Source organism: Oncorhynchus mykiss, chromosome 21, assembly GCF_013265735.2.
Source record: "Oncorhynchus mykiss isolate Arlee chromosome 21, USDA_OmykA_1.1, whole genome shotgun sequence".
In the NCBI taxonomy this organism is placed as follows: Eukaryota; Metazoa; Chordata; class Actinopteri; order Salmoniformes; family Salmonidae; genus Oncorhynchus; species Oncorhynchus mykiss.
The window spans coordinates 36,847,770-36,864,138 of NC_048585.1; the positions used below are offsets into that span (position 1 = coordinate 36,847,770).

Consider the following 16,369-nt stretch of genomic DNA (forward strand, 5'->3'; position numbering starts at 1 on the left):
GGGACATAACAAATAAATACTTTGCATGTGTGGCTCCTTACCACAATCAATCAGTATGGCTCTTTCGCGATGAGCTGGGCAAGGCATTGGTAAGACCTCAAATCCAGAGGCAACATATCCCAAGGACCCCAGCATCTGCAGCCATCGTGAGGAGGATTCAGGAGGAGGATGCTGGTGCCCCATCCGCCCGACCCACAGAAATAACACCTCCAATACCGGAAGAAAGTGTGGGTGATGTTGTTGCATGTGTTTGTGTCTGACTCTCTTACCTTGGCCTGCAGTAACTGTACATGTGAGTGAGATGTTACTAAAATTCCTGAAGTGTTTTCATCATTCTAGATTGTAGCAACAAGAAGAAGCACTGTGATGTGTGTGGACCCAAGAAGGACAGGAAGACAGTACACATGCATCAAGTGCAAGAAATACATTTGTAACACAAACACACAGCAAAACAAATCTGTCCCTCATGTGGTGTGTAGACAGGCCTTAATTTGTGTTCAATGGGGCTCATTTATAATTTTCATAAAATACTGTATGTAAAATGGGTCCTTCCAGTTAGTTCAGTTCCAAGCAATAAACATCAATAGTGATGAAAATACTTGTTTCATTTATATTTGTTCAAGATAAACATGACTTATTCTACCGTTGTCTTGATGTTAAGTTTTTTCATTTTAAATAAACGAATAGTGCTTTTATTGATACATTTGATCTGGCAGAGGTAAATGGCAAATATTAACCATGTCTAAATTATTTTTTTTTAACCTTTATTTAACTAGGCAAGTCAGTTAAGAACAAATTCTTATTTTCAATGACGGCCTAGGTTAACTGCCTGTTCAGGGGCAGAACGACAGATTTGTACCTTGCCAGCTCGGGGGTTTGAACTTGCAACCTTCCGGTTACTAGTCCAACGCTCTAACCACTAGGCTACCCTGCCGCCCCCAAATTGCTTGTAATTGATATCAGTCAACATCTCGTTATGGCTGTATTGTTTTAAAAACCCAATAAATGTTGTGTGTCCATCAGACACGCGAACATTGGGTAATTAACAAAAACATGGAAAAAACACAAGAGTTAACAGGCGTGCGCTTTGATAAAAGTTAATTTGTGGAATTTCTTTCCTTCTCAATGCGTTTGAGCCATTTCAGTTGTGTTGTGACAAGGTAGATAGACCTATTTGGTAAAATACCAAGTCCATATTAGGGCAAGAACAGCTCAAATAAGCAAAGTCATGAAGGTGCGGGAAATTCCAATAACTTTGAACATTTCTTCAAGTGCAGTCACAAAAACCATTCAAATGCTATGGTGAAATTGGCTCTCATGAGGACCGCCACAGGAAAGGAAGACCCAGAGGTATCTCTGCAGCAGAAGATAAGTTCATTAGACTTACCAGCCTCAGAAATTACAGCCCAAATAAATGCTTCACAGTTCAAGTTACAGACACATCTCAACATCAACTGTTCAGAGGAGACTGCATGAATTTGATTTGCTGCAAAGAAACCACCAATAAAGGACCAATAAAAAGAAGAGACTTGCTTGGGCCAAGAAACACGAGCAATGGACATTAGACCAGTGGAAATATGTCCTTTGGTCTGATTTTTGAGATTTTTGGTTCCAAACGCCATGCATGTCTTTGTGAGACGCAGAGTAGATGAACAGATCATCTCCACATATGTGGTTCCCACCGTGAAGCATGAATGTTGGAAAAGCATTCCAGGTGAAGCTGGTTTAGAGAATGCAGAGCGTGTGCAAAGCTGTCATCAAGGCAAAGGGTAGCTATTTGAAGAATCTCAAATATATTTTGATGTATTTAACACTTTTTTGGTTACTACTTGATTCCATATATGTTATTTCATAGTTTTGATGTTGTCACTATTATTCTACAATGTAGAAAATAGTAAAAATAAAGAAAAATCCTTGAATGAGTAGGTGTGTCCAAACTTTTGACTGGTACTGTAGGTTTTGATGCCCTCGGCCAGTTTGATGCAGGGTCCTATTGTAGTGCACTATCCAGGGAATAGGTTGCCATTGAGCACTACATTTGTGTTCTTCTTACCTTAGAGATGTAAGCCTTGATGCCCTCGGCCAGTTTGATGCAGGGCTCTCCAAACAGCTGAGCCAGGTTCTCTGGGATGTCTTGGTCTTTATCCAGAGCATTTAACAGACTGAGACACTTCAGCTCCTCTGTTACACCCTGGCTACGCACCTACAGGGAGGAAATAATATAAAAACTTGGGTTACGAGAGATAGTGTTATAGTGTTATAAGCGTACGTAGCAGTAACAAAGCATTTGGCAGACTGATACACTTCAACTGCTCTGTAACGCCCTGGCGTTTAAAAAAAAAAAGTTTATTTAACCTGGCAAGTCAGTTAAGAACAAATTCTTATCTAGGAACAGTGGGTTGTGGCCTTGTTCAGAGGCAGAAAGACAGATTTTTAGCTTGTCAGCTCGGGGATTCGATCTAGTAACCTTTCGGTTACTGGCCCAACGCTCTAACCACTAGGCTACCTGCCGCCCCAAAATCACCTGACCTCAAATCCGTGAAGCAAGCCTTCATGGTCGATTTGCTGCAAAGAAACCACCAATAAAGGACCAATAAAAAGAAGAGACTTGCTTGGGCCAAGAAACTCGAGCAATGGACATTAGACCAGTGGAAATAAGTCCTTTGGTCTGATGAGTCCAAATTTGAGATTTTTGCTTCCAAACGCCATGTCTTTGTGAGATGCAGAGTAGATGAACAGATAATCTCCACATATGTGGTTCCCACCGTGAAGCATGGAGGAGGTGTGATGGTGCTTTGCTGGTGACACTGTCTGTGATTTATTTACAATTCAAGGCAAACTTTCGATACGCCATCACATCTGGTTTGCGCTTAGTGGGACTCTCATTTGCTTTTCAACAGGATAATTAACCATCACACATCCAGGCTGTGTAAGGGCTATTTGACCTGGAATGCGATGCATCTACAGGGAGGAGAGAATAGAAAAGACTTAGCGACATAAAGCCATATAAGCAATGCATAGAGTGATATAAAGCATTCAACAGGCAGAAACTTTAGCTCCTCTGTTAAGCCCTGGCTACGCACCTACAGGGAAGGAACAAAGAAAACATATTTTCGGAGAGGTAGTGTAAGTGTTATAAGTGTGACATATGGCATTCATAGGTACTTTGAATGTCACAATCAATGAGAGATTGCGTCGATGATGGCAGACCAACAGCAAGATGAGAACAAGATTGTAATAAAGGATCGGTCATTTTATGAATGTTAGTGCTTTCATTATGTCTGGAATGTGTCATCCTTAACAACAGTTTCAATGTCATTCACAGACTGCTTAACTAGCGGTTGGATTCTCCTGGAATGAACTCGAACATACACCCATATCCCAGATATCTAATAGGCCAATAAACCAACCACTCCTCCAGGGCACACAGGAAATACTCAAATTTCTCTCCTTTCTTCCTCTCTTTTGGTCTTTCTCTCTATCTGAGACTCAGACTCATTCTATCCCCCACTCAGATCCCTGCAGTTAATTTCTGTATTACGTTTGCGTCTGTGTGTAATTTGTGTGTAATTGAGTGTGTGTGTAATTTGTGGCCAGGGGTACGGAACTGCTCAGCATCACGCATATTCTCTCAGACATATTGTTGACGTTTGAATGGTTCTCTATCCTCCTAATAAAGGGGGAGTGAGGGAGGAGAGGGGGACATGGGAGTGATTCCTCACGAAACCCAATCAAGAACAAAAAAGACCTATGGATTATATTTCATGAAAATTCCCCAAATCATGATTAGTACTTGTTGACATACAGTGGGGCAAAATAGTATTTAGTCAGCCACAAATTGTGCAAGTTCTCCCACTTAAAAAGATGAGAGGCGCCTGTAATTTTCAGACAAAATGAGAATAGTTTTTCTCCAGAAAATCACATTGTAGGATTTTTAATGAATTTATTTGCAAATTATGGTGTAAAGTAAGTATTTGGTCAATAACAAAAGTTTCTCAATACTTTGTTATATACCCTTTGTTGGCAATGACAGAGGTCAAATGTTTTCTGTAAGTCTTCACAAGGTTTTCACACACTGTTGCTGGTATTTTGGTCCATTCCTCCATGCAGATCTCCTCTAGAGCAGTGATGTTTTGGGGCTGTTGCTGGGCAACAGACTTTCAACTCCCTCCAAACACTTTCTATGGGGTTGAGATCTGGAGACTGGCTAGGCCACTCCAGGACCTTGAAATGCTTCTTACGAAGCCACTCCTTCGTTGCCCGGGCGGTGTGTTTGGGATCATTGTCATGGTGAAAGACCCAGCCACGTTTCATCTTCAATGCCCTTGCTGATGGAAGGAGGTTTTCACTCAAAATCTCACGATACATGGCCCCATTCATTCTTTCCTTTACACGGATCAGTCGTCCTGGTCCCTTTGCAGAAAAACAGCCCCCAAAGCATGATGTTTCCACCCCCCATGCTTCACAGTAGGTATGGTGTTCTTTGGATGCAACTCAGCATTCTTTGTCCTCCAAACACGACGAGTTGAGTTTTTACCAAAAAGTTATATTTTGGTTTCATCCGACCATATGACATTCTCCCAATCTTCTTCTGGATCATCCAAATGCTCTCTAGCAAACTTCAGACGGGCCTGGACATGTACTGGCTTAAGCAGGGGGACACGTCTGGCACTGCAGGATTTGAGTCCCTGGCGGCGTAGTGTATTACTGATGGTAGGCTTTGTTACTTTGGTCCCAGCTCTCTGCAGGTCATTCACTAGGTCCCCCTGTGTGGTTCTGGGATTTTTGCTCACCGTTCTTGTGATCATTTTGACCCCACGGAGTGAGGTCTTGCGTGGAGCCCCAGAGCGAGGAAGATTATCAGTGGTCTTGTATGTCTTCCATTTCCTAATAATTGCTCCCACAGTTGAATTCTTCAAACCAAGCTGCTTACCTATTGCAGATTCAGTCTTCCCAGCCTGGTGCAGGTCTACAATTTTGTTTCTGGTGTCCTTTGACAGCTCTTTGGTCTTGGCCATAGTGGAGTTTGGAGTGTGACTGTTTGAGGTTGTGGACAGTTGTCTTTTATACTGATAACAAGTTCAAACAGGTGCCATTAATACAGGTAACGAGTGGAGGACAGAGGAGCCTCTTAAAGAAGAAGTTACAGGTCTGTGAGAGCCAGAAATCTTGCTTGTTTGTAGGTGACCAAATACTTATTTTCCACCATAATTTGCAAATAAATTCATTAAAAATCCTACGATTTTCTGGATTTTTTCCCCTCATTTTGTCTGTCATAGTTGAAGTGTACCTATGATGAAAATTACAGGCCTCTCTCATCTTTAAGTGGGAGAACTTGCACAATTGGTGGCTGACTAAATACAGTATATACAGTGGGGCAAAAAAGTATCTAAACGCATAATTGGGAAATAATTGATAAAAATGTGTATATTTATGACATTTTGGCCTTTCCAGGACTCCATAATGTTTCATCTGTTTTTGATTTCAAGAAAACGTTTTATTTTACATTAATTTGACGCGTACCAAAACAGGGTGGGATCATTCTACAGTGGTCCCTGCAGAGTACACTCAAACCACAGTGACTAGAATGTATTAAGAACGCCCAGCTTCAATTGACCCAACAGTCAGCGTTTGAGCTGGCAACACTGTTTTTTACAAACATTTTGCGCAAACAATCCTTACAAATGTGACCATTTTATTTTTGGATGCAATGTTCAGACATCCACAGACGTGGAAACCGTAAAATGTAGGCCACATTAGTCCTAGTGCTAACTGAGGAAAGATTGACTTAACACAAGCGGTCATATTCAACTAACTCTCGGCTGACAGAAACCATAATATTAATTAGACAATAGAAATTACGGGTGAGCTTACCATTGATCAAAATCATTTCATATAACTCTTTCCAAAAATAGAAAGTAATCCGATGGGTAGTTTGTGGACACCGCCATGTTTCATTTTTCTGTTCAACCAAAGATAAGATGAGACTAGATGAGTTTGATCTGTTTGTAGTATGCATGTTGAAGGGGGTGTGTCATCTACCATCACTCATTTCCCATCATTCACTTACGGAAGTTTACTCGAAAGATGAGTGAATCATCCCTCACCTCATTTTGTTATAACATCTTTGGTTCAACAGACGTTTACGTGACAACCAGAATGCATTGTATAATGTCAACAAACATGGTGCCCCACATACCTGGCATTCCTAGGCCATCCTTAGCATTAGGTCATCATAATCAGTACAACCTTCAAAAAATTATTTTACACACATCATGTGTGTACATTACAATCTATGGATGAATAGGAATGCATGATTTGTCACCAGAACTTGAAAACGTAAATACATTATGAAAACAGTAAATACAGTTGAAGTCGGAAGTTTACATACACTTAGGTTGAAGTCATTAAAACTTGTTTTTCAACCACTCCACAAATTTCTTGTTAACAAACTATAGTTTTGGTAAGTTGGTTAGGACATCTACTTTGTGCATGACACAAGTAATTTTTCCAACAATTGTTTACAGACAGATTATTTCACTTATAATTAACTTTAATGTATGTAAACGTATGTAAACGTCCGACTTCAACTGTACATTATGATCCACACATATATACGGTAGGCTACAATCGAAATGACAAGACGATATACAGAAAATAAAGGACTTCCTTTGATTGGAATGCACACATGTCCAAAGTTATTATTTGTAAGGACAAAAATGAAGGCAATGCGAGTGCCAGCCAGAAAATGTGCCAAGGGGAAAACGTTTGTACTAGACTGTGTAAATGTCTGCATACTTGATCTGGGGAAAGACTAGGGTGTTGCTTGCGCTGTCATCAAAAAGAGTCAAGCCTCAAACAAATTGTCCACAACAGTGAAATGGGCTACATCTTTTTGAAATAATGAGGAGGCGGAACATACCTAAATTCAAACTGTTGTTAGAAAATAAAACTTATTGTAAAATAATTTCAAATTGACAAGTTTAAATATAGCCTATAGATAATTTGCAGGTAGCGTGTGGCTTGGTTTGAGGGCAGGGTGGGTTAACGTTCATGTTGTGTAACAATCACATTTTAGAACAGTTGAGTGCATTCTGACATCACGTTAGAGATATTTGGAACTCACACGTGAAAAGGTTAATTTATGAATAATGAAATATATAAACATAAATATAGAAAATATACCATTTGGATTTGGCAAAATTATCAATATATTGTTTAACATAATATACTCTACAGGTATATCAATGTTCCCGAGTGGGATCCCTGCTAGTTTTAAAGTTTTATCGCCCATTTTATATACAGAAATTGGTATATTAGGCAATGTATCCAATCACAGCCCTCCTTTTACTTGCATCATTGCACATTCTGTAAATCACCAGCAGACGGTGGCCATTTTGAATCCATTTTCACATTCACTCGGTAATGCTTACTTACATTTTCATATGACACAAATGTTTGCTATGTAGCACTTACAGACTAAACACTATGGAGTCTTAAAAGAGGCCCGGGTAAGGCCAAAATTTCATAAATATGCCAACTTTGATAAATTATTTTGTAATTATGCTTTTAGATACATATGTCAAATATATGTCAACAGTGCTTTCTCCAATGGGCTATTCTATGGATTACATTTAGTGAAAATCCTCAAAATCATGGTCTTATTTGTCTGTGTTTCATGAGGAATCACTAGCATAAAACAAGATTCTGGCACATTCTACTTACTGGAAGTATCTGGGTTCTCCAAAACAGTGGCTGGCTGGGCCTCAATCTAATATAGCCAGACATGGGGTGCGTCTCCATACTCTTGACAGTAGCATGAGTGTGCATGGCATGAAAGAGAACGTAAAAGTGGGCTATTGGTGTCTTTGTAGGCCTTCGCCAGACTATTTGTTATTAACCTTTTGAAGCTAGGGGGCACTATTTTTATGTTTGGAAAAATAACGTTCCCAAAGTAAACGGCCTATTTCTCAAGACCAGATGCTAGAATATGCATATAATTGACAGATTAGGATAGAAAACACTCACAAGTTTCCAAAACTGTCAAAATATTGTCTGAGTATAACAGAACTGATATTGCAGGCGAAACCCTGAGGAAAATCTAACCAGGAAGTGGCTTCTATTTTGAAAACTCCATGTTCCATAGCCTGCCTTTGCTCCATTTAAAGGGATATCAACCAGATTGCTTTTCCTATCGCTTCCTCAAGGTGTCAACAGTCTTTAGACATAGTTTCAGGCTTTTATTTTGAAAAATGAGCGAGAAAGATAACATTGCGTCATTGTATGGCCGGGTGCCAGCAGCGTTTTGCTTGGCGCAACAGAGTTTGGGCAGCCATTGCCTTTCCCTCTCCTACTGAAAAAGACAGTTGCGATTGATATATTATCGATTATATATTTTAAAAACAACCTGAGGATTGATTATAAAAAACGTTTGACATGTTTCTGTGGACATTACGGATACTATTTGGAATTTGTCTGCGTTGTCGTGACCGCTCTTTCCTGTGGATTTCTGAACATAACGCACCAAACAAACTGAGGTATTTTGGATATAAAAATAATCTTTATGGAACAAAAGGAACATTTATTGTGTAACTTGGAGTCTCGTGACTGAAAACATCCGAAGATCAAAGGTAAACGATTAATTTGATTGCTTTTCTGATTTTCGTGACCAAGCTACTTGATGCTAGGTGTTCATAATGTTTTGTCGAGCGATCGATAAACTTACACAAACACTTGGATTGCTTTCGCTGGAAAGCATATTTTCAAAATCTGACACGACAGTTGGATTAACAAAATGCTAAACTGTGTTTTGCTATATTGCACTTGTGATTTAATTAATATAAATATTTTTTTTTATATTATTTGAATGTGGCACTATGCAATTCAGCGGTTGTTGATAACAATTATCCCGCTAAAGGGATGGGTAGCGTCAAGAAGTTAACAGATGTTTACAGCAGTGGAGTGGAGACTGCAGTGTGTGCAAGTGTGTGTGTGTGTGTAATCCTTCCCTCCCATTAGAAAAACCCCTATTACAGGATTAATATGTCATTAACTCTTCCCATAGCCAGGACAGGAACACACACAAATCGACAAAGCCCCACAGATCTCAGGAACGCCATCAAGGAAGTAGGGAACAATGTAGTAGTGTTACCTCCGGACACCAAGCACCGGCCATGGCCCAGGGAGTGTGTGTGTGTGTTCACAACGCAGGATTTTACCAAGTCTTATTAAAGGTGATTATGGAAGAGAAGCCAGCCATGTAACTCAAAGCCAGGCCCAGAGACCTGGATTGTGTGTGTGTGAGGGAGTGGGTCGGTGTGTGTCATGCATGTGTCTATGTTTAAGCGCAACTGTACATTACATTTTGTAAGTGTGTACGTGTGCTTCACACAATCCATGTCTCAATTTTCTGAAGGCTTAAAAATCATTCTTTAATCTCTCTCCTCCTCTTCATCGACACTGACTGAAGTGAATTTAAGAACTTACAATAAGGGATCATAGTTTTCCCCTGACAATAAGGGATCATAGTTTTCACCTGGATTCACCTGATCAGTCTGTCATGGAAAGAGTTGTACACAGTGTATATCTCTCTATTACGATTGGGAATACTTCCAAAATTAAAACCACTTGGAGCTGATTTGCTGGCATTTTTACAGTCATTTATGTCCAACGATTTTAAAAAAGATATACACTACCATTCTAAAGTTTGGGGTCACTTGGAAATGTCCTTGTTTTTGAAAGAAAAGCAATTTTTTTGTCCATAAAAAACAAACATCAAATTGATCAGAAATACAGTGTAGACATTGTTAATGTTGTAATCGACTATTGTAGCTGGAAACTGATTATTTTAAAAAATGGAATATCTACATAGGCGTACAGACGCCCATTATCAGCAACCATCACTGCTGTGTTCCAATGGCACGTTGTGTTAGCTAACCCAAGTTTATCATTTTAAAAGGCTAATTGATCATTACAAAACCCTTTTGCAAGTGAAAACTGTTGTCCTGATTAAAGAAGCAATAAAACTGGTATGGACTATGTATGGAATAGGGTGCCATTTGGGACACAGTCATTGTATAAATCAGAAACAGAATGGTAACCAACCAGCCTAGAGTAATTTTTTCTCTCTCCATTCCCCTGGTCCCCTGCTCATGTCCTTGAGAACATTGTTATTGTTCTTTAAAAACCATTGCTGTAATGATTAGCTACGATAACACAATGAAGCACACACACATTAAGTAGAACAGGTGATTACAGATTTTCACTCACTTTAAACCAGGGTTAATTTAAAGCGGCAATTTGTAGCTTATTGGTTGACTTGACTAAATTCACATAGAAGTGTGAGTTACAGATCGGTCATTCTCATTTTAAGCAAGTCTAGGAAGTGGCAGACCTGTTCTATGTGTGCTATTTCAATGATTCCCTTGCTGATCTCACGGTCAGTTTGGCGTTGCCACAAATGTTAAGGTCAGCAGTTATGGTAATCTGATCCTCCATCAGAACAACATGGGGCTTCAGTTCAGCCAACTAACAGACAGAACCCGCTGATTCCTGGGTTCCGTCCCGGGGTTCCACTCCACTTCCATCTATGACTCAACGCATTCTACTGTGTCCAAAATCGCTCATGCATCCAAGTGGCTACCACCTTCAAACGCCTAGCACGTCCAAGACGCTAACGTTGTCGCTAACCTCTGACCTCTCTTCTGAACCTCCTGCTAAAGAACACAAGGGCTAGGATAATTTTCATAGAGCAGCCTGAAGCCACTGGATTCTCTGTCATGGAGGAGTGAAAGGGAAAATATGTTTTAGTGAAATGAGGCAAAAGGGGGTAAAGAGAGATTGGGAAGTTAAATAAAATAGGGAAGAGGTGTGTGAGGAGTTAGGGAAAGTAGTCATCCCAAGATGGCATAGTAGTTCAGACGAATTTTTGTCCTCGTCCTGTCGTGCATATAAATATATAGATATAGATATATTTATTTTAGATATATTTTAGATATTAGATTTAGATTTAATTTAGATATATTTACAACTTTTTTTTTTTCACATACATTTTTAATTTTCCAAAAACTCATCTTCAGAACACTCTCCTGCAATCCGCTTCACCAATTTATATTTATATAAAAAAGTATTATTTACCTCAGATCTGTAATCCTCCGAGAGGCTAGCCAGAAATTAGCCAGAAGCTAGCCGGGAGCTAGCCAGAAGCTGGTCCAGAAGCTACTCTGAAGCTGGATCTGAAGCTAGTTAGCTTATTTACTGGCTAATCGTTAGTACTCAGCTAACCACGGTTTGTGGTCATCGGCTGTCCTTTGGCTCGAGAATCTATCGCCAGTTTTGTACGGCGCGGTGCAGCGCAGCGCGGCTCGGAACGGAACATACCGGATTTCGGCCGCTGGCTCTGGACATCCATACCTGGATCTCACAGCTAGCTAGCTGCTATCCGTGTGACTATCGGCTTTCGTCGATTCCGGAGCTAACATCAATTGTTCCGGAGCTAGCCAGCTGAAGAGTTCCATCAATCACTCCTGGGCTGCAGTCACCTATCCGGACCCGTTTTGCTGCCTACGCGGAGCCTCACCGGGCCTTCACAGTTGGACTGCCGACGTTGTCTACCCGAGGGAATTGTCCGGCTGGCTCCTCCGGCGCAACGTTGCCTGGGCGCCCATCTGCGGCCTGCTAGCCGTTGGCTATCTTATCGGCTGCTATCTGAATAGACAATCGGACAATTTTAATTTTATTTTAATTTATTTATTTATTTTTCTTCTTGGGCCTCTATAACTATATCTATTGTTTTTATTTTTGTTGTTGTTGTGTGATTTGGATTAATCCCCTCTACCACACGGAAACCCACTAATCTACTAACGGAACGCAAGAGTTGGCTAATAACAGACCTCCATTCTATGCTAGCTTGCTCCTATGCTAGCTTGCTACCGATTTAGCTGTTTAAATCGCCGTGACCCCCAACCAACCTCTCCACTCACTGGACCCTTTTGATCACTCGACTGAGCATGCCTCTCCTTAATGTCAATATGCCTTGTCCATTGCTGTTCTGGTTAGTGTTTATTGGCTTATTTCACTGTAGAGCCTCTAGTCCTGCTCATTATACCTTATCCAACCTATTAGTTCCACCACCCACACATGCAATGACATCTCCTGGTTTCAATTATGTTTCTAGAGACAATATCTCTCTCTTCACCACTCAATACCTAGGTTAACCTCCACTGTATTCACATCCTACCTTACCTTTGTCTGTACATTATACTTTGATGCTATTTTATCGCCCCCAGAAACCTCCTTTTACTCTCTGTTCCAGACATTCTAAACGACCAATTCTTATTGCTTTTAGCCGCACCCTTATTCTACTCCTACTCTGTTCCTCTGGCGATGTAGAGGTGAATCCAGGCCCTGCAGTGCCTAGCTCCACTCCTATTCCCCAGGCGCTCTCTTTTGACGACTTCTGTAACCTTAATAGCCTTGGTTTCATGCATGTTAACATTAGAAGCCTCCTCCCTAAGTTTGTTCTATTCACTGCTTAATACTGTCAACAAAACTAAGGAGATGATTGTGGACTTCAGGAAACAGCAGAGGGAACACCCCCCTATCCACATCGATGGAACAGTAGTGGAGAGGGTAGCAAGTTTTAAGTTCCTCGGCATACACATCACAGACAAACTGAATTGGTCCACTCACACAGACAGCATCGTGAAGAAGGCGCAGCAGCGCCTCTTCAACCTCAGGAGGCTGAAGAAATTCGGCTTGTCACCAAAAGCACTCACAAACTTCTACAGATGCACAATCGAGAGCATCCTGGCGGGCTGTATCACCGCCTGGTATGGCAACTGCACCGCCCTCAACCGTAAGGCTCTCCAGAGGGTAGTGAGGTCTGCACAACGCATCACCGGGGGCAAACTACCTGCCCTCCAGGACACCTACACCACCCGATGTCACAGGAAGGCCATAAAGATCATCAAGGACATCAACCACCCGAGCCACTGCCTGTTCACCCCGCTATCATCCAGAAGGCGAGGTCAGTACAGGTGCATCAAAGCTGGGACTGAGAGACTGAAAAACAGCTTCTATCTCAAGGCCATCAGACTGTTAAACAGCCACCACTAACACTGAGTGGCTGCTGCCAACACACTGACACTGACTCAACTCCAGCCACTTTAATAATGGGAATTGATGGGAAATGATGTAAATATATCACTAGCCACTTTAAACAATGCTACCTTATATAATGTTACTTACCCTACATTATTCATCTCATATGCATACGTATATACTGTACTCTATATCATCGACTGTATCCTTATGTAATACATGTATCACTAGCCACTTTAAACTATGCCACTTTGTTTACATACTCATCTCATTTGTACATACTGTACTCGATACCATCTACTGTATCTTGCCTATGCTGCTCTGTACCATCACTCATTCATATATCCTTATGTACATATTCTTTATCCCCTTACACTGTGTACAAGACAGTAGTTTTGGAATTGTTAGTTGTTGTTGATTACTTGTTATTACTGCATTGTCGAAACTAGAAGCACAAGCATTTGTGTGTGTATGTGACAAATAAAATTTGATTTGATTTGATTTGCTTTAGCACACTCTGCCAACCCGGATGTTCTAGCTGTGTCTGAATCCTGGCTTTGGAAGACCACCAAAAATTCAGACATTTTAATTCCAAACTACAACATTTTCAGACAAGATAGAACTGCCAAAGGGGGCGGTGTTCCAATCTACTGCAAAGATAGCCTGCAGAGTTCTGTCCTACTATCCAGGTCTGTACCCAAACAATTTGAACTTCTACTTTTAAAAATCCACCTCTCTAAAAACAAGTCTCTCACCGTTGCCGCCTGCTATAGACCACCCTCTGCCCCCAGCTGTGCTCTGGACACCATATGTGAACTGATTGCCCCCCATCTATCTTCAGAGCTTGTGCTGCTAGGCGACCTAAACTGGAACATGCTTAACACCCCAGCCATCCTACAATCTAAACTTGATGCCCTCAACCTCACACAAATTATCAATGAACCTACCAGGTACCTCCCCAAAGCCTTAAACACGGGCACCCTCATAGATATCATCCTAACCAACTTGCCCTCTAAATACACCTCTGCTGTTTTCAACCAAGATCTCAGCGATCACTGCCTCATTGCCTGCATCCGTAATGGGTCAGCGGTCAAACGACCTCCACTCATCACTGTAAACGCTCCCTGAAACACTTCAGCGAGCAGGCCTTTCTAATCGACCTGGCCGGGGTATCCTGGAAGGATATTGATCTCATCCCGTCAGTAGAGGATGCCTGGATATTTTTTTTAAATGCCTTCCTAACCATCTTAAATAAACATGCCCCATTCAAGAAATTTAGAACCAGGAACAGATATAGCCCTTGGTTCTCCCCAGACTTGACTGCCCTTAACCAACACAAAAACATCCTATGGCGTTCTGCATTAGCATCGAACAGCCCCCGTGATATGCAGCTGTTCAGGGAAGCTAGAAACCATTATACACAGGCAGTTAGAAAAGCCAAGGCTAGCTTTTTCAAGCAGAAATTTGCTTCCTGCAACACTAACTCAAAAAAGTCCATGGCGAATAAGAACACCCAGCTGCCCACTGCACTGAAGATAGGAAACACTGTCACCACTGATAAATCCACCATAATTGAGAATTTCAAGAAGCATTTTTCTACGGCTGGCCATGCTTTCCACCTGGCTACTCCTACCCCGGTCAACAGCACTGCACCCCCCACAACAACTCGCCCAAGCCTTCCCCATTTCTCCTTCTCCCAAATCTGCTCAGCTGATGTTCTGAATGAGCTGCAAAATCTGGACCCCTACAAATCAGCCGGGCTAGACAATCTGGACCCTTTCTTTCTAAAATTATCTGCCAAAATTGTTGCCACCGCTATTACTAGCCTGTTCAACCTCTCTTTCGTGTCGTCTGAGATTCCCAAAGATTGGAAAGCAGCTGCGGTCATCCCCCTCTTCAAAGGGGGTGACACTCTTGACCCAAACTGCTACAGACCTATATCTATCCTACCATGCCTTTCTAAGGTCTTCGAAAGCCAAGTCAACAAACAGATTACCGACCATTTCGAATCTCACCATACCTTCTCTGCTATGCAATCTGGTTTCAGAGCTGGTCATGGGTGCACCTCAGCCACGCTCAAGGTCCTAAATGATATCTTAACCACCATCGATAAGAAACATTACTGTGCAGCCGTATTCATTGATCTGGCCAAGGCTTTCGACTCTGTCAATCACCACATCCTCATCGGCAGACTCGACAGCCTTGGTTTCTCAAATGATTGCCTCGCCTGGTTCACCAACTACTTCTCTGATAGAGTTCAGTGTGTCAAATCGGAGGGTCTGCTGTCCGGACCTCTGGCAGTCTCTATGGGGGTGCCACAGGGTTCAATTCTTGGACCGACTCTCTTCTCTGTATACATCAATGAGGTCGCTCTTGCTGCTGGTGAGTCTCTGATCCACCTCTACGCAGACGACACCATTCTGTATACTTCCGGCCCTTCTTTGGACACTGTGTTAACAACCCTCCAGGCAAGCTTCAATGCCATACAACTCTCCTTCCGTGGCCTCCAATTGCTCTTAAATACAAGTAAAACTAAATGCATGCTCTTCAACCGATCGCTACCTGCACCTACCCGCCTGTCCAACATCACTACTCTGGACGGCTCTGACTTAGAATACGTGGACAACTACAAATACTTAGGTGTCTGGTTAGACTGTAAACTCTCCTTCCAGACCCATATAAAACATCTCCAATCCAAAGTTAAATCTAGAATTGGCTTCCTATTTCGCAACAAAGCATCCTTCACTCATGCTGCCAAACATACCCTTGTAAAACTGACCATCCTACCAATCCTCGACTTTGGCAATGTCATTTACAAAATAGCCTCCAATACCCTACTCAACAAATTGGATGCAGTCTATCACAGTGCAATCCGTTTTGTCACCAAAGCCCCATATACTACCCACCATTGCGACCTGTACGCTCTCGTTGGCTGGCCCTCGCTTCATACTCGTTGCCAAACCCACTGGCTCCATGTCATCTACAAGACCCTGCTAGGTAAAGTCCCCCCTTATCTCAGCTCGCTGGTCACCATTGCATCTCCCACCTGTAGCACACGCTCCAGCAGGTATATCTCTCTAGTCACCCCCAAAACCAATTCTTTCTTTGGCCGCCTCTCCTTCCAGTTCTCTGCTGCCAATGACTGGAACGAACTACAAAAATCTCTGAAACTGGAAACACTTATCTCCCTCACTAGCTTTAAGCACCAACTGTCAGACCAGCTCACAGATTACTGCACCTGTACATAGCCCACCTATAATTTAGCCCA

The 16,369-nt window shown here is 41.8% G+C and overlaps 1 protein-coding gene across 1 annotated transcript in view; it reads right to left on the reverse strand.

The window, feature by feature from the left end:
- The window catches only part of LOC110500333 (tumor necrosis factor ligand superfamily member 10), an 84,125-nt gene that overhangs the window by 52,036 nt on the left and 15,720 nt on the right, over nucleotides 1-16,369 (reverse strand). Inside the window, exon 2 of the mRNA XM_021577646.2 lies at nucleotides 2,054-2,203. Coding sequence (XP_021433321.2) covers nucleotides 2,054-2,203 — 150 coding nt within the window. The remainder of the gene's footprint in view (nucleotides 1-2,053; nucleotides 2,204-16,369) is intronic.